The following is a 23,782-nucleotide window of genomic DNA, read 5'->3' on the forward strand; positions in this document are numbered from 1 at the left end:
GCCAAATTGCAACTCTAGTTTTGACCTGAAACTTCATCATTCAATCTGAAAGATTGAGGACTAAATATAAAAACTATGGCTTTGGAAGGCTGAATATTAGCATATGATGATCATTTTGAAAATGTTCTTCAATTGATTTTAAAGTCTGTTTCAACACTTTTTTTCTTTGATTGTTTGTAACAAGTCCGACATTGTCTGTTTCTAACAGAGGGACAGTGTGTCCAGTTAGCAGTATATCTAAATTTAGTAGCGTGCCATTGAATTGTCCCGTACAAGGATAGTTGATAATGTACCAACATCTATCAAAGGGTGAATATAATGCACAGCTGGTTCTGGTTCTGTTAGGTTTTGTAAAAAATAAACTATACAGAGGTCAGCTATTCAATGTCATTTTACCAGTCAAATTGTCCTTCAGGGTTCCTTAACAAAAGAGAGAAAAATTACACTATTTTAAGAATAAACAACTCATTTTCACTATCGGCCGATATGCTATGGTTGAACAGCTACCAAAAGAGGGGTGTTGGAGGAAAAGAATGAGAAACGTGCTGCTGATGGAAAATGAAATACCAAGGAGTTGCTTGTATTCTGTCGTGCTACTGTTTTCTCAGCTGTTGGTACATTACAGTCTGTTTTTTCTTCCTTTCTCTATGTCTCTCTCTTTTTATTGTTTTGAATCCAAGTTAGCATTATGGAATTATCTAAGCCCTTTCTTACTGGCCTCATTGTTCCCCTCCTCTCTGTTATGACAGACAGACACACAGAGTGACATCTGCAGGCAAACAAAAGGCTTGAGTGAGCTGCAGCGCAGCGTAATCATGATGAATTGTACATATTGTGTTATTGCTAGCTTTTCACAATGAATAACCACAGAAGGTGTAGTTATGTGCTATGTATAGGATGACTATACAGCATCTTTCTGCTTAAGATGGAACACTAAGTGTGAGTATGTGCTTCATTGGGTGTGTGATACAAAGTGTTGATGAGGGTATATTTGAATTTATTTACTATGAAAATTAATCCAGCCTCAACATGTTGTCCTTATTGGATATTTTTTTTTTTTCCGTGGGGCGTTGATAAACTGACAGTGTGTATTAAGTTGTCAATAGTGCCAATATGTCAATGCATTGGCTTAAATGCAAGCACTGATTGGCACCTTAACTCCACATCCCTAAAGCACAACTTCTTTTCAGGGTTTTAAGAGTATTTATTCATTTAATTGAAACAAGCAGTTTGAGCTCATTCTGTGACATTATCACTTGTATGCTACTTTGTGTTATTCCTTTTGATTCAGTATCTCCATTTTGCAAAATGTATATATTCAATTCAATTTTATTGATAGTATCAATTCATAACAAGAGTTATCTCGAGATACTTTACAGATAGAGTAGGTCTAGACCATACTCCATAATTTACAAGGACCCAACAGTTCTAGTAGTTCCCTCCAGAGCAAGCAACAGTGCGACAGTGGCGAGGAAAAACTCCCTTTTAGGCAGAAACCTCGGACAGACCCAGGCTCTTGGTAGGCGGTGTCTGACGACCGGTTGGGGTTAAAATTAAAAGTTGCAGTAAGAGTCACAAAAAATATTAGTTTGTAGTAGTTCATGGCATAGCAGGGCACTGTGCGGCATTTCAAGGCACAGGGCACCGCAGAGCGTAGCAGGATGTAACATGGTATCGCAGAACGTGTAGCGGGACCATGGCGACAGCTGCAAGCATGATTTTGGAGCCTCCCTGATCCAAGGAAACATGCTGGGCGATAAAGACAAACTTAAAGACCGCAGTAGCAGAAAACATCAAAGTAAACTAATTTCTGTTAAATCACAAATACAATGAAACCGCTTTCATTGAATACCTTGATAAAATAAAAAAAACTAAGAATGTCCAGAGTTTTATTTTCCTCATTTTGAAAGCACCAAGGGAAGCTACAGTGTGTGGCTGAGGCTGCTCTGAGCCTTTTCTCAACATCACACTTCCCAACCTTCAAGTCCAAAGTCATGAGGTTTTCACAGGATGGGAGGAGTGAGGCACTGTGGCTGTAGGTGTTCTATTATGGAAGAAAAAAAGTGAGCATATGCAATCTGGGAGGACAAAGAGTACGACAATCTGGAAAGGCTACACTGGGAGGGTTATTAAGTATACAGTATGCTTATTGTCTAACCTTGGATGAACACATGGTCACAGGAACACTCCCAGGCTTCATCCAAAGACATGCATACTTAATTTTCTCCCTCCTTATCCTCCCTTTAAACCATTTCTTCCTCTCATACTCTAATCTTTAGTGTTGCCCTCTCTTCATTTCCACATCAGAGAGAAAGAGTTCATTTCAGTTTAGGATTATTTGCACTTAATACAGAACCACATCATATATACTAAATAAACATTCAATGATGTTTTTTCATAAAAATGACCTCTGTCTCTTATAATCATAAGAAAATTATATAAATTGTAAAAATTATTTCATTAAAGCAATGGATTACTTTGCAAGCAGTGTTAAGCAGACTGATGGTCTTTGGTCTTACTAAATTACAAATATAAATTACGGACAACAATGCTATCCCAAAATTATTTTAGATCAGTATTTTCATCTAAAATATATATAACAATAATGTTCTGACATCAAATGATAATGCCATATATCATCCAAAGGTACCAATGCATCCCAATTAGTCACAACAAGGAAGAAATAAAAGCAACGTTACGACACTGGTAACACGGTTTAGCTAGCCTACTAGCTAACGATAACTTGCCAACAAAACATTAGGGTGCATGCTTGCAAAAAATACAACCAGTTGTTACAATGCAAATTCAACCCAAATGACAAACCAGGGTACAGCTGAATTTGATAACACAATTGTCTTGTTAAATTACCTTTCAGAGCAGGATGGCGGAGGATGTGCGAAGTGTAGTATGTGAGCCCAGTAGGTGATGCACACCATGAACCTCTGTGCTGTTCAGGCAGAGTCACTCACAATAAGGGCAACATTTTTCTCATTTCTCTCTTTCTCTTCTTCTTATTTTTTGTACTTCTTTGTATTAAATCTCTAGCGTAATACTATATTTTTCTAATTACTCTCCAAGAAGTGGGGGGGACTTGATGCCACTTGATTTTAAAAGAGTTGTGGGCGGACTCAACCTGGCTACTGAAAAAGAAAAAAATACCGTAATATAACATAAAATTGTACAGCCGCTTGCTGTTAATATTTTGTCCCTTAAATGCCTCAATATTTACAGTATTTCACTGTATTTAGGAAGAATGGAGAATTACTGTAAGAAAAATCCCGTATTTTTACGGTAATTTGTTACAGTGCCATAAAACCACATTTTTATTTTTAACTTCAGTCCACTACATCAAACAACTCTTTTCTCCGTGTGTGTTTTCACTGCAGTCCTCTGGTGGTTAACAGCTGCCAGAAGAGCTAGTGTTGATAGTGTTGCGATGTAGCAACACTAATCAAATGACTCCTTTTGTAAAACTAGCATAGCAAGATGAAACTCACTGGGGGTACAAATTGAATTGCAGTCTCCATTAGCCTCTGGCCTTATCTGTCACAGAAATAATAGCTAAGTAAGAGCTAGCAGACCACTCACAGGTCAGATATCCAATAGCAGGTCTGTCAGCACAGTAACAGAGAGGCCCTAAGTTGGTCAATAAGTTGAAACTGAGTCAAACAAGGATGTGAGACTGGACACAGTACATCTAGCACTTAGAAATAACATATCTTCCGTGTGTGTGCATCTCTCTCTCTCTCTCTCTCTCTCTCTCTCTCTTCTCTTCTCTTCTCTCTCTCTCTTCTCTCTCTCTCTCTCTCTCTGAAGTTCTTGTTGTAATCACAAGTGGTAGGAGTGAATATCAATAGACAGGCTGGCAGAAATTTGGATCTCACAACACAGCAAGTATACATCATACACACACAAGCACTTACAGTTAAGCTGACACACACACACACACACACACTCACAACACCTCAGGTTATCTCTCTCTCTACTTGCTCTCTCTCCCTCCCTCCATACATTTACCATCTGTTGTTGATGTTGATGCTGTAAGGTTCAATTCAGCCTGGTCATTACGCATTCAGCTCTGTTCATCCTGTTTGTTTGAATATATTTTTCCAAAGGCCTGCACTGTACACCCTAGCTTGACTTTGATTGTATAACCCATAAGATACTATCTGATCAACAAACATACTTTAATTCAACTTTCAATCAAAAGACTATTTTTGTGTTTTTTCTCAAGGAATTAGATTGAACCTTGCCAAAGCAAGGGGAGATGTAAACAGGGATTGGAATTTGATTATTTCTTATCATCACCTTGTGGGTTTACTTTCTAATGCAGTCACCCAGATTTTTTTTCAGATTTTTTTTGTGTTGCTCTTCACAGTCTATTTCTCTCACTTGTGTTGGTATGTAGCTCAGCAGGTGAGCTTAACAGCTTCAGGGTGACAACTCCTTTGGTTTCTTAAAGGTGCAAGCATTACCTCTGTTACGATTCTTTCGAGAAAACCTTTTGAGATCAACTGTCAAACAAACAGGATTTTCTGCTGATGAAGTTTAGTCTCTGTAGCTGGCGTTTTTTGCCGATTCAACTGCTCATTTTTTCTGCTGATGGAGATGTGTAATTCAGCATTTCCTGTTTTCCAGGCTACTGACTGACACAATGTCACAGCAATCTATCCAACACTCATAATATTTTTGTTTCCTAATTGGTGGACCGACCAACAGACTAGTATTGTTTGGTGTCATGCCGCTAGCATGATTGAACACAATGCAACAATTAGACGTGCTATCTTATTATATTCTTATGTCATAAGCATCCAACTTAGAGCGAGCTGAGCCAATTATCCTATAAACCAAGTGGTCAGATAAAAAAGTATTCAGATGCCTGAAGGCATAGAATTTAAGGGGTGCAGAAAGAACGTCACTGTACAGTGAAGGATGAATGCACACCAAATGTTGCTTCACATTGCTGTATTTTAAAATGTTTCACACAACAGTATCACAGTAAGCAAGATGGAAACTAGCCCACTACATATTTTTCAGAAAAGGGTGGTAATTGAGAACATTATTAGGCTATTATAGTCCATAAAAAATGCAGTGCATTGAGAATACATCTATACTATACAAACTTTCAAACTTTAAAGAAAACCCTTACAGTATCACGTCTGACTCAAGGACACCTTAATAAAAATGTGGACTCTTGCTAATTAGCTGCTGTATGTGGCTCTCTATTATTGGAGTTGGGGCTGAGAGATGACCAGTAATGATATAATACACTGGTAAAAGTTTACTTGTGTCACTTATGTATGCAAGCAATAGAAAACTTGCCACCTCACAAGAGACAATAGCAGCGGACTAATACATATTTTCACAAGAAATGGTTGAATCAAACTAAAATAAAAGTCCTGTCCTTCCACTGGTAGGTTTTTACTGCATTTCAGTATCCCAGAAAAGGAGGTAACAATAAATACTGAAGTAAATTAAAAGCTTTTTTTTATAAAAAAAAAATAAAAAAAGGTGAAACCTACCTTTCAGTCATCCTTGAATGCATTTGACTCTGAACACCGCTGTACTGTGTGTTCACCTTCTCTTTACCATTACTTTCTGTAACAAAACAAACATATTTTTGTCCAAGTCAACAATGAATGATTGGATGCTCTGAAGTGCATTCCATGTGCTCACAGTATTTTTGGAGTGAACCTTCTCTCTTCTCTGTTGGTTATGTTTCTCCACTTGTCTAAACTCTGTTTTGTGTGTTACAGGTTCCTCGGTGTGCCCCCAGGCAGAGGCAGTTGCCCACTGACTGGCCCGCTGCCCTTTGACCTCATCTACACTGACTACCATGGCATGCAACAGATGAAGCAACACATGGGGCTCTCACTCAAGAAACATAAGTTAGTGTGTGTGTGTGTGTGTGTGTGTGTGTGTGTGTGTGTGTGTGTGTGTGTGTGTGTGTGTGTGTGTGTGTGTGTGTGTGTGTGTGTGTGTGTGTGTGTGTGTGTGTGTGTGTGTGTGTGTGTGTTTGTTTATGTATCTCAATGTATTCACTGTATGTGTATGTGTGTCAGCAATTTTCCTGGACAGCAGGTACGGTTATTGGCTGTGTTTATCAAGTTATAAGTGCTGGTAATAAGATGTTCTTGTCTATGTCCAGATGTCTGACTGTAACTAATTTAGCTTGTTAAATTTACACATTCTGTAACCACTCATTCTCATCCAGTTAAAGACCTCCAAATGCACAATATGTCAAACACATGATTTTGCATGTTGTGATGTACTAATGAAATAACTTCACAATGCACACACACAACTGCACTGTACTACCGGTCATGCATCATTACTCTTCACAGTGAGAATAATATAAATAGCACAAGTAGTAGATTGGAAGCATCTGAGAAATGACAACTCAACATGCATGCACATTGGGACACATGTACATCAGTTTTTGTGTGGACCGATTTCCAATCAAACCCCGTTTCTACAGCTTATTATAGCTGTTTTAATGCACTCAGGTTCACTGTCAGCAGCAGGGTGGCCATTAAACACAGAAGAAGAAAAGACAGGAAGACAAGAAAAAACAGGAGACATCTGCCTTATGAAAAAGAAGTAAGATTAGATGGTAAAAAGATGAGAGGCTTTTTTGTGCTGTTACAAAAGTGTGCTTAATGGCTTTTGGCATTGCTACAAAGACGGAACAACTTGGAAACTAGGCCATGACAGTCATGAGATTAAAGCAATAAAACAGTAAAGTAATATCCAAAACAAGAAGTGTTTGAAAGAAAAAAACACCAGCTGCACAACCCTGCAGAGCTCAGCAACACAAGCTCATATTATCTTCAGAGGTCCATGTTGTTGTCTCAGAAACACATAAGATTGAAGGTCCAGCTTTTGCCCTGTACTCTCCAGCCCCTTAAAAACAGCTTGCAGCCTCCCCCCTCTGTCCCGCTCATCTTCCCTGGTCCAATAAATTGGCATCTCTGTCTTCTCCCTGTATGTGGTTGCAGCAATTGACATTTTGCTTTCCTTGTTCTTGCTCCCAGCGTAAAGAAGCAATGATGAAAGATAAAAGAGAAGAGGGCATGTGTGAGTAGGAGGCCAAGTGAAAGTGAAAGTGAAACAGCAAAAGTGTAAGGAGAGATGGCAACAAAGGAGAACAGAGAAAGAGATATCACAAAAAAGAGGAGTAGAACGTGTTTAGAGTCAACCTGACACCACATATAAAGGACTGTTCAATTTATTTTTAAAATCCAGTTACGAGATTTCAATTTCAGGTGGGCTGGGGAGCTATTTTCCCAGCACACAACTGCTTTGCTGTCTTTCTTTCTCATGATTTGTCACACACACACACACAATCCCATAACTCCCCCAGACAAGATGCCAGTCAGCCAGCAGTCTGTGCCTAATTGCTTGCTGAGGTCAGCAGTCCTCCCGCTCCATCATTACCGCGTAGAGTCTTGATTTCTGCTTTTCCTAACAGAATGTGACTTTTACTGTTTGTAAGAGACGTTCTTTTGTTCGCCCAGAAGCTCGCGCTAAGGGAAATATCTGAATGTTTTAGTAATGTGGATGGAAAGAGGAACATCTATCCTCACTTTCACAAGAGGATGTGCTTCACTGATTTCAAATATGTGAAGCACAATGCCCAGAATATTCAACTCTTTGGTCAACGGCAGAATTATTAACACACTACAAGCTTTAAAGAATTCACTCAAATTTATTTTGGCTTTATGACATGACATGTCATTTAACAATAATTTGTATTGATCTAAGCAAGAAAACCACACTTGTTTTTATATATCCCCTCTCCTGTATTTATCAGCCATTTGTGCCTAACCTCTTCATTCATTTATCTAACAGTTCCACTAGTTTAGGACAGGTAAATGACATAACCTATTTTCCTCATTCTTTCATAGTGTGTGTGTCTCTCTCTCTCTCTCTCTCTCTCTCTCTCTCTCTCTCCTCTTCTCCCTTGTTTCGTCAAGCTCGACCAGTCTAGTTGAGCTCTGTGTGCTGAAAGACATCATTAATCAAATGCCCTGAGCTTTGGGGCCCTTTAGCTCCCTCTAATTACTTTTGTTTTATGTCCCCTCCGACATCCACATTCATTTATTATGTCTGGACAACACAATGCTGTCCTGTTCGGAGTGTTGTTGTGTTTGTATGATTGTGCATGGGTGTGCATGTATGCAAAGGGGTGTAAGTACATCTATGCTGCTGTTAAAGATGCCGAAAGCCAATAAGAAATAGTCCGAAATCCCACCAACTCATCTGATAATAAGACTAGCATATTGATTTCCTCTGCATGCTAAATTTACTGCTCTGATAGATCGAAAGAAAAAAACCTCACTAAGACATAAGAACAGCTACAGTACCTGTGCTTCACTGGAACCTGCTGACTCTTTGGAGACACATCGCTAACTTTTAGAAAATAACCACGTTTTCATTGAGTTATCAGGATCTGGTTGTGTGTTTTGATTTTGGTAGATAAAAAAGCATTTTTAGCTTGATGGCAATCTAAAAATGTTATTATTTTGAAATAAGTTCCAAAGGGTTTCATTAGTCCAAGATGTTGGACACATACTATAAAAGAACATCTACTGTAGTCTATCAATCAGGGGAACGACTTTTAGGTCACTTGGCAACATTTCTCCTCAGACATAATTAATTAAATCCCTGGCATGTCCTTGGGCTTCTTTCCAATTCAGGGTTTTCCCTAACTAACGGTGACCCCGGTTTCAATTTCAATTAAAACATTTTTTAAAAAACACCATAACTCCAGTTTGTATTTATTGATCAAGTAGTTCTACCTTGCAAAGTCTAAGACTTAACATAGTGTGTAATATAGTGAGTAAGCTGCAGTGTCTGCTAAAGTAGTGGGGGATAAATGGTAGATGGAAGAGGGAGTATTGGATACATCACTTCACTTTGAAAGAAAGGAGTAACTTAGATAAAGGTTCACTGCATAATGTGAAAAATGTAAAACTGCCTGTACTGTTGCATAAGTCAACCATTTGTGTTTCTTTATTACCTCCGCCAAGGAGGTTCCGGCTTGACTTTTTGTTTGCCAAAGCGCAGGATTACGGAATAACTACTGGCCCGACTTTCATGAATCTATGTGGAAGGGTGTAGCATGGGCCAAGTAGGAACCCAGTAACGTTTTGGACGGGGAGTGGATACACAAATTCTTTTTCACTTTTGTTAACATTCCAAGATAGAGTTTGTGCTGCATAAATGTGGTGTTGCAATGATCGGAGAAATTAGTTGCTAATAGAAATATTCACACTGCTGCGATAGGGCTGCCTTGGTGGAGGTCTGCGCTCTCCGAGTGATCTAGTTTCTAGTGTACCTTTTCAACCTGTCTTTGCAATCAGCACTTTATTACAGCACATATGTCCTTTATTTTATCACACAAATTGTAATATATATGTGTCTAACACGAGCTGTTAAACACTAAGCACCACATGTTCTGAGGTGCAATAACTGTGTTAAAGCTACTTGTAAACACAGATGTTATTGAAATGCTGCAAACCAATGTGTGATCAATACTAAAGTACTGTGGTGATTATCTATCAATTTCGGTTTTAAAGATTTTAAACGTTTTTTAAAACAAAGTCCCAAGTACCACTTTTTTTATTGTATAATTTGCCTGTGTGCATGCGCTCGTGCATGAGAGACAGTTTATACTGCCAGGTATTTTATAACAGTATCCAATGGCATCTTCTCAGATGGTTCGGTAAAACAAACCATCTGGCGCGTTGGGTTATAAAACTGGCACCATCAGTATATAACTCTGCAATGCATTGCTTTCACTCAGGCAGTGAAGGATTATTTTATATCTCACACTACCGCTTTGTTAGGGGTTGCGTCGTGTTACGAATAATCTCTGCTGATGGGCATGGTTATCTAGAGGAAAAAAAAAAATTATTGAACTGTCCATTGGGCTGGGTGAAACATAATAAAAAAATATAGTGCTTAAAATGAAAATGTCTGTTGTTGTCCAGTCATATCTTGATTTGTCTTACTCCACTAAAGTAAAGCTGAAGCTGAAACTGTGGTGATGACACAGTACCCTGACATATTCCCTTCTCACCCCAGAGTACTGTTGAGCCTTGCTGAGCAGCCGTTTAACCCAGATTAGCCCCATACTCTGATCTCCGGATAGATATTCAGCTCAGCTACTCCTCCGCTTATCCCCTCTTCTTCCACTCCTTTTTTCCCTCCCCTTTGGGACCTCTTATCGGTTGGCAGAAACATTTTCACCGTTTCAGAGCTGACGAAATGTGATAGCGCAGGTTGGAGAGAAGGCGGAAGGGAGAAAGGGCAGACAAGTGAAACTTAAATTTATTATTAATAATTCATTGTCAGCTTTCTGTGACCCTTTCAAATAGACACACAACATTTTCAGCAGAATCTCGTCCTTAGTATCTCAAACCAATCCACAGATAAGTGCATGTTTTTTTACTCTTTGGCAGCTTTTTAAAAGCTCCTTTCTGATATATATCACGGTTGTTGTATTGGTTGACCTCTTGGGTGCTGCAGTCATTGACAGAAATATTGAAGAAGTGTCAAACAAGACCCAGGTGTCACCTTGTCTCTGTCAAGACTAAAAATGTCCTGAAAACATACAACACTCAACCACACCCGCTGTCTTTAAGTGTGGCAGATGCCTGAATATAAGGGTAAATGCTGTTCTCTGAAATTGTGGACATTGAAAGTTAGAGAGGATAAGTGTCTTGATTGTAGAAAACACCTGATTCAGATATTTGCAGCGCAGCTATAATTCAAGAATATAATTTTTTTATAGCTGTCAGAAAAGCTGTAAGAATCAAAGTCCAAGATTGTTTTTCTGACTCACCATTTACACCAATGTTCCACAAGTATACAGTCGTAATTGAACAGACAAGAAAAACAATTTCTCCACTGTGAGCAGCTTCAATAGACCATAAAACCGAATAGCAACATGACATGTTGTATTTGAGTGATTGCCAACCTGTGTAATCAGAAGTCTCTCGAGGGGCCGCTGTGATGTAAAAGGCAAGGGTCACATGACAGACAGCTGATGGCATATGTAGTCCTTTAAGACTCTCACATGTACAATCACTATTGCTGTCTAATTACATGATCATCACACAGATCAAGGATCTCTCCCTCAGCGCCTTCGTGCTAAGCTACTAATCTTTCAGCGGGACCACCTTTATTCTTGTCATTTTCATGGCAAACCTCTTACAATGGGATAAGCAACTGGTAGCAAAACTGCTGGTTGCTGTTTTAGCTTTTGTTTTGTTTTTCGACAAACCTGCAAATATGTACTATTATGTGTGCTGTTGTGCTAAATATTGTAACGGTTTTGTGCTGTTAGTACCTTGCACCTTGCCTTCAGTTTGTCCCAATCTGCAAAAACCTATCATGTAATTTAGTCAACAAGCTCAGAAAATAAATGATAATGCTGTGATGCAGATTCAAGATTTCTTAGTTTCTCAGCTGCACCTGCCTATTACTCATAAAATTGCAATTAATGCAAGAATGGGGTTTCCATACAGTGTGTCAATGCAAAACATACAGTTGATATTTTGGCAACACTATTCTAACCAAATCCCCATTTTGCATTTATGTGTTGTAAATAAACACATTTTACAAGTATTTAATTCTTCATATCACCGTACTGTACTGTATAACATAGCTGTTATTACATATGATTACACACAAGGAAAAAAATCCAAACCTGATATTTCTTGGAACACAATTTTTGTTTTAAAGTTGTTGTGCTGTGTCTTTACAGATGTCATATCCGAGTGATTGACACATTTGGGACGGAACCAGCTTACAATCACGAGGAGTATGCAACGCTGCACGGCTACCGGACCAACTGGGGCTACTGGAACCTCAACGCCAGGCAGTACATGACAATGTTCCGTAAGAACAAAACCTCACAACATCTTCTGTAAAACACTACACATACTGTCAGTATACTAATGGTTGTTTTACAGAATAGTACCGAATAACATTGATTTGCACATCACATTATAAACAGGATTTGCAAACATTTTTTTACTCTCATATTGTATCTTTAAACGTGTAAGCAGTTGTATTTTATAACTTCAAAACTCTGAGCTGTCACACACACAGACAGATCTGTCACCAGTTTTGACAGTGTTTTCACTTTCCTTGACAGGTCTGGCTGCTTGTTCACATTAATTTGGAGTTATGTGTCTAATGCAGCTATTTTCAGCAACACTACCGCTTCAAGCCGTGTCTGTTCTTCATCACGTTTGCTTTTCTTTTTCTGTTTAATGCTACATAATATGTGTGATCTGCTGTCTTCAAAGCCCTTGTTGTTGTCTGTCTCCTCACTACTCCTGACTAAAAACATTGACTATTTAACTCTCTTCTGCTCTCATATTCATTACTCAACAATGCTGTAGACAACCACAGTTCACTCTGTCCTAAGCTAGGAGAGCTAAGAGCAGCAGGAGCCACAATGTATTATTTTTATTAAATATATAAATATGTATACTGCAGGGGAAACAAATTGGCAAGGACTGTGAGGATGCAGTAAAAAGCTGTAAAATCATGAATTTAGTTTGTTTTGATCATGTTAAGTTAATGTCAGTAGTGGGGAAACCATTTTAGTCAACCTTAGTATTGCAAAAAGCATCTCAGCCTTACATTACCAACAGCAACTGTCTTTATAACATCACTAAGGATGTAGTGCTCTTTTCTGTCTTTGCTCACTGTTTCTTTGTAACAATGAAACTTTTTTCTTCTCTAGCTGTATTGGTTCTCTCCTTTACTACTTATCCTGCCTTACTTTACTACTCTCTCTCTCTCTCTCTCTCTCACACTCACACATATACACACGCACGCACACACACACAAATTCAGCTCACACACCAGACAACTCATTTATGGGCTTCGTTTCGGAGGAGCTGAATGAGACGGAGAAGAGAAGCATCCAGCAGAACAAAGTCAACAACATGGCTGTAGTGTACGGTAAAGAGGCCAGCATGTGGAAGGTACATACACCAAATCTCTGTTCAGTGTTTAACCCATGTACAAAGTTAATGGATTTCCTGGACAGCAACAAAGTATACAGTCTATATACACACACACACACACACACACACACACACACAATACACATACAAAACATTTCATAAACACACACGGAACTGTTTCTGTTTAATTCAAAAACATGAGTTTTGCTCAACGTTGATACATGCACACACAGACACACAATACCTCCTACATATACAGCAGTGTAGAAAGAAAAATCCAATGACAGCATTTTTCACACCCCCGCTGTTTGCACTATTACAGCTCATCTTCATGTGGTTCTATATACACAATTATACCGCTCTAATTTACAGGCAATTTTCCTCTCAAAAGCTGCCTGCATGTTCCTCTGCATATTGTAGAGCAGCACAGTTGTGCCTCCATTGTTAAAATTATTGTAAAGATGTTGTTTGCTGGCAGTACTTTTCACTGTATGTCTGTACAATTCTCTGGACTTCTTTATGATTGTGGCTCGTGAAATGAGCACAGACATGAGATGGAGGGGTTATAAGTGTGCAATAACCTAATTTACAAAAGTCTGGTAAAAAGGCTGGAAATGTACAGTAATGTGTATTTTTTAACCCCATTCTTCTTTTTGTCTGATTTTATTTCCCTATGTCTCTGTCTCTTTTCTTCTTTCTTTCTTTTTTTCTTTCTTTCTTTCTTTCTTTCTTTCTTTCTTTCTTTCTTTCTTTCTTTCTTTCTTTCTTTTGTGGTGAATCCAACTGGATGCGCATTAGCTTCAGGTGAGAGCCTGTTACTTTTAACATTTTTTTCAGGGCATCTCACACCCTACACATATGCAAAAAAGCATGCTGCATAAATTACTCAGAGCCGTTAATAAGTCAAGGAATAGACACATGCACTTATATATACACACTTATTGTTTTACTGGCTCCAGAGTCTTCTCAAGTAGCTCCCACCTTATTTATAGCTATTATTTCATAATGTTCTGCTTTGTCTGTGACAAATTAAAGGTTTGCTTTTGTTTACTTCTGTCTGAAATCAAGGTCCCACTGTTTCTAAATTACATGAATGTTGTGTGGTCAATGTGCCACCATTTTCTTTGTACACAACTTATGTGACATTGAGAACAAAGCATGACAGGCGTCCCAACAGTAAGGATTTAATGCTCAGCAAATATCCTTCCCTTTTAACATTGTACACATACAACATGCCATGCAAATCGGACACCACATGTTAATTTTCTTAAACATTTCAACAAATGAGGTAAGGGATAAAAACCAGCACAGCAGAACATTGTTATTATCAGTCCTGATCCAAGAGAGAGAGAAAGAGAATTAATTAATGTTGTCGGTTGCACTTAGCGCTTGAGCTAATCTCCTAATTGGCTGGTAAAATCCTCACAGAGGAAGCTATTGATCACTACAGCCTCCATTTACGGCTACAGGGGGCCAAACCAAAGCACAGGGATACAGTGAGCTGCTCAACAAGCAAGTCAATACTCTGACTCTGTTTCAGTTTTGGTTGTTAACGGATGCAGGTTGGTGGTTGATTGGTTGTCCCAATCATCATAATCAACCATGCCATTGTCAGTGTGACTTTCTGGCTCTCTCCTCATACGCAGTCATATTACTTATTCTTTGTAGGAAAATAAGATAAATCCCTGCTATAAGTAAGTTGAAGTGATATCCTTTCTTAACCCTTGGCCCTCAATCACACGCCAACCTATCTTTTTCCTTTCCTATCCCAGCAGGGTAAAGAAGGTTTCCTGCAGATTCTCCACAGGTACATGGAGGTCCACGGGACAGTGTACTATGAGACCCAGAGACCTCCGGAGGTCCCGGCCTTCGTAAAGAACCACGGCCTGCTGCCCCAGCATGAGCTGCAGCAACTGCTGCGCAAGGCCAAGGCAAGACAGTGAAGAAAATCTTACCTACATACTGTACATGTACATCCTGTTGCATTTCCACTGCTGGTGACATTCTGAATGCGTCTCAGCTTCAATTCTTTTACAGTACACTCACATTTATCCATAAACAGATTTTGGTATACACACAAGACATTACAATACTGATCTAAAAAAACATGTTGAAACTAATAATTACCATATTCACAAAATAACATTCCTGAATGTTTTCTAGCTCTTCATTGGCTTTGGTTTCCCCTACGAAGGCCCTGCCCCTCTGGAAGCAATAGCCAATGGCTGCATCTTCCTGCAGCCCAAGTTCCACCCGCCTCACAGCTCACTCAATCATGAGTTTTTCAGAGGCAAGCCCACTTCTAGAGAGGTAAGCTCATTATGGTAATTACTCCCCCACTATTAGTCACTGATGAGAACATTTTGGCCACTGCGGTTTTCACTACCAGCCAAGTTGCTACGTTACTTCATTTTTCAGTAGATCTTTCAAAAGAACTTCCTCAAACTGTAGATGCAGACAGCACATGTTGGCGCTTGATAAGAGGCTGGAACAACACAATCTATGTTGCTATTAATGTGCACACTACTTTGGAGCAATTCTTGCAGTACCTTCTTCTAGCCCAGTGCAGTCTTTATAGACCTGATAAGAACATTGTCTAAATGCTATGAATTGTTAATATGCTAGCTCTGCTCTAAATGTGTCAAACTAGACATGTAAAATATATATTGGATATGCATTTAATACAATCAAATACCCAAAATAAAAATACTTTATATTTAATGACGGCATCATCATCACTGTAGTGAAAGATTAAAAATAAGCAATATTATGTAACTCCCCACAAATCACCCTTTAAGACATTTAGTGTAGATACATAGAGCTTTTAGTGTATGTCCTCTGTGTCTTTCTCTTCTGTAGGTGTCCTCCCAGCACCCATATGCAGAGCAGTACATCAGCAGACCTCATGTCATGACGGTGGACTACAACAACTCCCTGGAGTTCGACTCTGCCATCAGGGAAATCATGAGGACCAAGGTACTCTTACCCACTATGCAGTGTAGCGAAAGAAATCAAGACGTGTACATTTTCTACTGGTACTTTCCATTCTCTCGGATGCAGCTGAGCTGTCAGGCAATGACTTGAAATTGAAATTGAAAAGCCTTTTCTTTCCATTCAGCTTGTCCTTCAGTCAATATGGTCGTCTGCATCATTAATGTGAAAAGGTGTTCTGCACTGATACGTCATGAAATCACCCTTGCTGATTTGAATATGAATACTAGCTGGGATCTCATCAATCAAATCCCTGATGAAAATCTGTTTGGCATGAAATAAGAAGATAAACTATTAAAAAATGGCACAATTTTGCAACATAAAAAAAAAATGTATTTTACTCAGTAAGGTTAGATTTCTAAATGCCCTTGTACTGTTTTCTAGTGTTTGTGTGTTTTGTTTACCTTTGCCATCAGGGAGCTATGATAGCTATGATAATTTTAAAGTTAAATACTGGAAGTTGAGAAAGCGTGTTTATACTTTGTCAAACAGCACAGTGGCTTTGCCACAGTGGCACTTTCCAAAGTGACTTTGCCAGTATGTAGGTAGCAGTCTGATATTGCAGAGGGCTGGACTTTTCCACGCAGGAAATGTGGGCTGACATAAAATATGAGGATGTAGGAACTGCCAAGAGTGGTAGAGAGGGTAATTAAGGAGTCAGCCAGGGAGATTAAATCTTTCTTGACAGCACGACAAAGGGGGAGAAAATGGGAAAACAATAGAGAGAGAGATGAACATACAGACAGATAAACAGAAGGATTGAGAAGGAGTTTTAGATCGACTAAACGTCTGCATGGTCTCAAAAGCTATCTGTTCTCATTAAATTGGAAGACTTTAGAGTGCAGAATGTTCCAACCAAGCACACAGCATACACCTTTTATATCTCAAACTAAGTATGTTTACAAATGTTAAAAATGTCAGGTGCATCAAGTGCATGAAATTGACACTTTGAATGAGAGATTACTGTAAGCAGTAGATCACTATTCTACACAGGGCTTTAATTTTCTAGAGAAAGCATTGTCTCAGGCAGTGCGCGCAGGCATGGAAACTGCAAAAAAAAACGTTTACAGCAACTTGACTCTCCTGTAGGTTTTTCTTATGGTTTGAAGTTGTTTTTTAGATCTGACAAAGTGATGTTTATAACTAAAGAAATCGTGATACCGTGGCCATATTTTTAAGCCATCTATCTGATTACATTTTGTATTTCATAGAAGAATCTGCAGTAACGCTCCAGGACCAGCAAAGTATCACTTTTAACTGCATTAAGGGCACTGAGGGTCATGATAAGTAGGAAGACAGCTGTCTGCATGATCCATTTAACATTCTGTAATAGTCTGTGCCTTTTGCAGATTAGAAGGTGTGCGCGTGCGTGTGCGCGCGTGCACGCACACACACTCATCTCTGCATCTTGTCTGTGGTGTCAGACAAGCTACAGTTCAGGAGCCCTGGCTGACTGCTCTGTCTCTGTCTGCACTGTCAGACCACTGAGAGAACTGATAGACCTCTTCACCCTTCACTGGAGGCACAATGCCCCAGCACACACACACACACACACACACACAGTCAGATAATATTCTTCTCCTTGTATTTATCACACCACACAACCACAATTGCATAGACACGCATCATCAGACATTCAAATTAGGACACAAAGTCTCATAGTACGTGTCCACTGTCAGCGTCATTTCCACGCTTTCCTTTCACTTTTATGGGAACAGCCGTGCATTGCATTCTGGTAGCGTTGCGGGGACTTTGGAAATGCGGGGCGTCAAGTTGCCCGCTCCCCATTTGCATAAAGTGGAATCCATTCTATTTTTTGCAAGTGAGGAGCGGACAGCTTGGCTCGCCTCCTCTCAATAGCTCACGAAAATCTTTTAAACTGACCGTTGTCGATCTGAAAAATAGTCAGATTCAGCATCTGCATAGCATCTTTCTGCCATAAAATGTTTTTAGAAACACATTTCGGGGGAACCACTTTTTTGTAATATAAGAGATCGTATTCCAAACAAGCCACCATGTTGGTCTGTTTTAGAACCTGGGAGGAGAGAGCGCCATATGACGTATTCGTCTAATCAGGTGCAGCCATAAGGGTTGTAAGCAGTGATGTAGTGGAGGCTAAACGCACGTAAACGCCGTTTATGCACCTCTCAATATTCGGAAATGGCGTTTACCCACCTCCAAAGTGCGTTTACCCACCTCTGAATAGCCTATTGTCCCAAAGCCATTCTAAATTAAGCTTATGTCGTTTTAGTTTCATATTGTTCATTATTAGTTTCATAGGTTGTTAAACCTAAGACGAAGTCCATCATATTGCGCTGCATTACTGTCAGTGTTGACTAATCTCTTGCGGTGTTTGGGGCTGTGAGCCCCCAGCGTTGCCTTCCAGGCAGCGCTACCTGTAATGTACTAGGATTGGGCAATGGTTGGGTGCCTTGAAGTCCCGGTCGCAGCGCTGCCTGGAAGTCAAAGTTGAGGGCATAAAACATCAAGCAGGAAGCGGCAGACTAAAGTCAAAGATTCGTCGGTCATGTCATACTATCCTCCATGTAGTTAATGATGAATGGGTTTGAAAATGGTAAACATGTGACTTTATGTCAGATTGTTGTGTCTTGCAAAATGTGTGTGAAGCATTAAATATGTGTAGACTTTTGGGGACTTGAGAAGAGGTTTTGCTCTGTGTGTCAGTTTAAATAATTGTTCTATGCATGTCATTTTATTGTGTTAGCAATTGGAAAAAACTGTATTCACCAACTATTTTGTTAATCAATTAGTTGGTTTGAGTAATTTTTGTTAAGACAAAGTAAAAAGGTCTTTGATTCCAGCTTGTTATATGTGAATATTTTGCACATATTTTTGTTGTCTCTGTTTTGTCATTTAGTAACTTTATAGATTTCAACCATATAATTCCTTCTTGAGTCTTTTTAACAAGAACTTTGATTAATGTATGAACTGAATACTGATTGTGTGACCTATGAGGGAACAACCAGTGATAAATTGCCTATAGCAATGTCATCAGGGTGCACCGGTAGACCGTGGCCCCCCTTATCGGTGATCGCGTCGTGGTCCACCTGATCGCAGAATTTATAGTTTACCCACCTCTTTTTTTACCACTACACCTCTGGTTGTAAGAGGGAGTAGCCTGTTTTCTTTGCTTGTCAGTGATCAGTGAAGAGAAACTGATAACTGCTATCTGCATGTCCACTAGCGTGCAATGCAGTGAGGTAGGGCAATCCCTTCCAATATGGACACGTACCATTACCATTATATTCTACCAGGCGCATCTGCGCTGCGTTCCAGGTGTGCCGCGGTTTTGTTCTGTCCTTCGTCACGCCATACCACACCTGGAGGGTCTCAGAAGCGGAGCATCTCGCTTGCCTAACTGGCAGATTTAGTTGTCCCTGCATGTACTTGAAAGAACAATTCCATGTTTTTTAAGCTAGTGTCTACCTTTCAATCCAAGCACTCCTGCAATTAAACTCCATGCCTTCTCTTTTCTGCCATTGTCCTGATGTTGAATTATGTTTTTCCTTGTCCAAGATTAATCTCTCGTCATCCATGGTGTTGTAGAAGAGACACATACAATATTGAGGGGTGTCTTTTGGTAAATTTACTGGATGCTCTCGCTCTTCCACTTCCACACGAAAATAGACCTGGTACTTATCTTTAACGGAGTGGAGAACCGCTTCCCGCAGGCTTCTGGGACGTGCCGCGTCACCGCTGATGGGATATCAAGCATTGACTTGAATGGCCACGAGGGGTCGCGGCACCTCCGAAATGCAGCACAGACATGCCTAATGGAAAATAGGGATCACCCTCACATTACAGCCATTGACTTCAAGACACGCACTCAAATACACACACACAGGTGTGTGTGTGTGTGTGTATATGTGTGTGTGTGTGTGTGTGTTTGTGTCTATTCTGTGACATGTGTGCATGCAGAGGCTCATGTTCAGTCATGCAGGACAAAGCAATCTCTGGCTGGCTGACAAGTCTTCAGTTTCCAATAAATCCTTTTTTTATCTTGTGTCTTTCTTTCTTTCTCATCCTTGGTTTTGTTGTTCCCTTTCCTTACTATGTTCCTCCTTTCTGTCTCTGTTTCTGTCCTTTAGTCTTTCCCCTTCATTCCACTTATCTGTTGCTTGCAGTGCAAGACCTTTGCACAATCGTTGGCCAAATAAGGGTTTATTATTCCATGCTGTAAAAACCTTTAGTAGTTAAACCTTTTTTTGTTGAGGAAACCGCAATTTTTTTGGTTTGTGATACATTTCTGTGGTTTGTACAGTTGCTGTAAAATTCTTCTAATGCCCGCTTTTTTAAATGAGAACAGGCTGTAAGTCACCTAGCCTGGTTAAGTAAAGAGAAGTGACAGAAAGAAAAGAAGGAGGAACTCTGTTACAGTAGATTGTTGGAGCGTGTGTGTCCCTCTTGTGCAAGTGTTTACTTTCTGCTCCAGCTTACAGAGTAGATTAACATAAGGCTTTGATCAGATTTGCAGTGTGCGTAACTTTTTTAAATTGCATCATCCCTGCATACTTGCTTCTAAGTGATTTTCACTTGGAATGGGCCAAGTCTGATTTCACACATGGTTGAACATCAGACTGCTTTGATTTCAGATTGGAAATGAAATTTAGTGAGTCTTGTATAATTTACAAAGGCAGGTCTTTTGCATTAGGGCACTAAGACTAGCCACTTCAATCTCTGATGTTAGCCTTTAAACACGGAGAAAAGTCTTCCATTTGTTGCACTTTTGTAACATCTTCTTGTAAGTCAATCATGGAGCTTTAATTGACATTTTTATAGAGTGTGGCAGATTTCCCACAATATAAAGCAGTTTTTACATCAGCTAATTCAATTTGTACTGTTTTACATTCATCAAGTTTTGTGTCAGACATTTTTCTCAACTCATCTCTAATTAGTCCAATCAAAAGTGTGCTTTAGTTATTAAATCGGCAAATCACAACAGGGGATGATCTATTGGTATGCAAATAAAGTCTAATGAGTTTCTGAGCATTGACATACTGTGATTAGGCCCCGCAGAAATCTGACAATAGAAACATTTATCTGCTAAAATGACGAAGGAGAAGAGAACTGTATTGCAATAAGGTGGAACTATGAAACGACAGCATCAAGAAGTACTTTTTGATATGTGCAAAATATGGAAATAATAATGGGGTGTGGACAGTGTTTGTGTGCTCCTGTGTTTCATTTTCAGGTTGAGCCATATCTGCCTTATGAATACACCTGTGAGGGGATGCTGGAGAGAGTGCATGCCTACATACAGCATCAGGTGAGGTCCAGTCCACGTCAAGACAAATGTACCCAGACCACTGAACAAAACACACACACATGCAGAGATTCTCTCTTTTTTTTTCTCTCTCTTTTTCTTTCCCTTGCTCATTTCTTCTCTCTCTCTCTCTCTCTCTCTTTCTCTCACTCGCTCATCTCCCCTCTCTCTCTCTCTCTCTCTCTCTCTCTCTCTCTCCTTCTCTCTCTCTCTCGCTCTCTCTCTCTCTCTCTCTCTTTTCAATTTTCAGTTTTTCATTCATGTTTTATTAACATGACAAAAAAATACGTTTGTGCTGCCAAAGCATAATAATGAACAAATTATATATAAACTATATAAATACATATAAACAACAACGGGTAAATTCATCTGATATAATAATACAAGTAAACAGGATACTTGATGATATAATTGTTGATACTAAGCTAATTATGTGTATGTCCCTCAAAGGGTACTTTGAAACAATAAAAAATAAAAATACATAAAATTCTCTATTTATTTAGCCTTGTATTGTGGCAGAAGAAGACAGCTGCTGGCCATGCCGGGCTTTTATCTTCCCTTAATAAAAAAGGAATCTTTTTGTCCTCAGTGTAGGTAGTGAAGCCTGGTATATGTTTTTCAAAATTGTGGAAATATTTGGTTCTTAAGTCTTTATATTTGGGACATGTACATAGGAAATGTAATTCTGTTTCAATATCCTGGTGGCAATATGTACAGACACATTCCTCTCTTGGTGTCCACATTTTTAAATGTCAGCCTCTTTCAATTTCTAGCTCATGGTCACTGACTCTGTATTTTTTTTAAATTAGTAATTAGTATTTCTTTTGGATTTTTTGTTTTGAGATATTTAGCCAATTGGATATCTCTGTTCAGAGATTGATAACAGAAGAGTTTCTGTTGTATTTTATTTTCATTTTGCCATTGTTCTTTATACTAATCTTTTAATTTAGTTTCAAATCTTTTGATTGAAGACTGAGGATTGTGTCCGGGGCGGCTCTGAGGCTCCGTGTACCTGTCTCTCTCTCTACCTGTCTGTCTACTACTGACTGCATTTAGCTCCGTGTACCTCCAAGCTAGCTGGTCCAGGGGGTGGACATCTGAACACTGCTGGTTGCTCAGAAGAGCTTTGTATGCAATTGTATTTTGATCAGCTTGATTTAAATGCTGCCAAAATTTTACAGAATTCCAATTGTAATTTTTCAGTGGGAGTTTTTTCCCAGTTTTTAAATTCTGGTTTCATAATCGGGCCCCAAACTTCGCTTCCGTAAGGCATTATTGGTGTTATCAGAGAATTGTAGATTTTTTGCCAAATTCTTGAAGGGATATTTGTTTTTCCAAATTTGCATTTGATTGCATACAAAGCTCTCCGAGCTTTATTACACAGTGTGTTTATGGCCAGGTTGAAACTCTCTGATACACTAATTTCAACCCCTAAGTAATTAAATGAACCCTGGTGTTGCCCACAGGGAAGTTATAACTCTGGCTATTTCTCTGAGATCTGGCTCACATCTGAAATGCCATAAAACTGGTCTCTTTCAGATTTACTGTCAGTGCCCATTCCTGACAGTACTGCTAGTACAGACAGACTCTGTTGTAAACCCTCTTCTGTTGGTGACAACACAACTAGCTCATCAGTATAGAGCAGGAACATGATGTTGGTATAATGAAGTGTGAGACCTGCGGTTGCAGATTGTTCTAACATCGCTGCTAGTTCATTGATGTATTAAACAATGTTTGACTCAAACTGCCTCCCCGTCTCACTCCACGCCCTTTTTTAAAGAATTCTGTTCTTTTGGAGCCAATTTTTACTGCACATTTATTTTCCATGTACAGTGATTTAATAGTGTCATAAACTTAACCCCCTATACCGCTTTCAGTAATTTTATTTTTTTAAAAGCCCATTGTGCCATATTGAGTCAAATGCTTTTTTAAAGTCTATAAAACATGCAAATATTTTCCCAATTTTAATTTTAGTGTAGTTTTTGATAAGGATGTGCAGAGTGTAAATGTGGTCTGACGTACAATAATTCGGTAAAAAGCTAATTAGATTTTTTACTTAGGACGTTGTGCTTGGTACAGAAGAACAGTAATCTGGCATTAACAATACTGCAGAAAACCTTCCCCACACTACTGTTCACACAAATGCCTCTGTAATTGTTAGGGTCCAAACTGTCACCATTTTATAAATAGGGGTGATGGTTTCAGATCTCAGGGAAATAACTAGAATCAAGAACAAGGTTGTAGGGCTACTGCAGTGTAGGGCTACTGTGCTTTAGCATCTCAGGGCAGATGCTGTCCAAGTCTTTCCTGCCTTCAGACCCTGCATTTGGCTCTGTGTTTCTATTAGTCTTATTTCTGTATCTAGGGGGTTTCGGTAGTATTTCATCTTTTCCTCTAACTGGTGAAGATTTTGAACTACTGAGTGTTGTTGGGGGGTGGTTACACTATAATCAATATTAATATACAAAAATTCAAAGTGATTTTTACAGATCAAACCATTTTGTATTGTTAATTTATC

The 23,782-nt window shown here is 39.2% G+C and overlaps 1 protein-coding gene across 3 annotated transcripts in view; it reads left to right on the forward strand.

The window, feature by feature from the left end:
• LOC116704400 (alpha-1,6-mannosylglycoprotein 6-beta-N-acetylglucosaminyltransferase B) overlaps nt 1-23,782 on the forward strand; it is a 110,260-nt gene that overhangs the window by 80,668 nt on the left and 5,810 nt on the right. For 2 of the 3 annotated variants that reach the window (XM_032539840.1, XM_032539856.1), the window contains 8 exons: nt 5,757-5,888; nt 11,774-11,907; nt 12,877-13,007; nt 13,788-13,793; nt 14,762-14,920; nt 15,153-15,299; nt 15,849-15,965; nt 21,193-21,267. In XM_032539840.1, coding sequence (XP_032395731.1) covers nt 5,757-5,888; nt 11,774-11,907; nt 12,877-13,007; nt 13,788-13,793; nt 14,762-14,920; nt 15,153-15,299; nt 15,849-15,965; nt 21,193-21,267 — 901 coding nt within the window. The remainder of the gene's footprint in view (nt 1-5,756; nt 5,889-11,773; nt 11,908-12,876; nt 13,008-13,787; nt 13,794-14,761; nt 14,921-15,152; nt 15,300-15,848; nt 15,966-21,192; nt 21,268-23,782) is intronic. The other variant, XM_032539846.1, reaches the window with a different exon arrangement.

This window comes from Etheostoma spectabile, chromosome 2 (genome assembly GCF_008692095.1).
Source record: "Etheostoma spectabile isolate EspeVRDwgs_2016 chromosome 2, UIUC_Espe_1.0, whole genome shotgun sequence".
NCBI classification, from domain to species: Eukaryota; Metazoa; Chordata; class Actinopteri; order Perciformes; family Percidae; genus Etheostoma; species Etheostoma spectabile.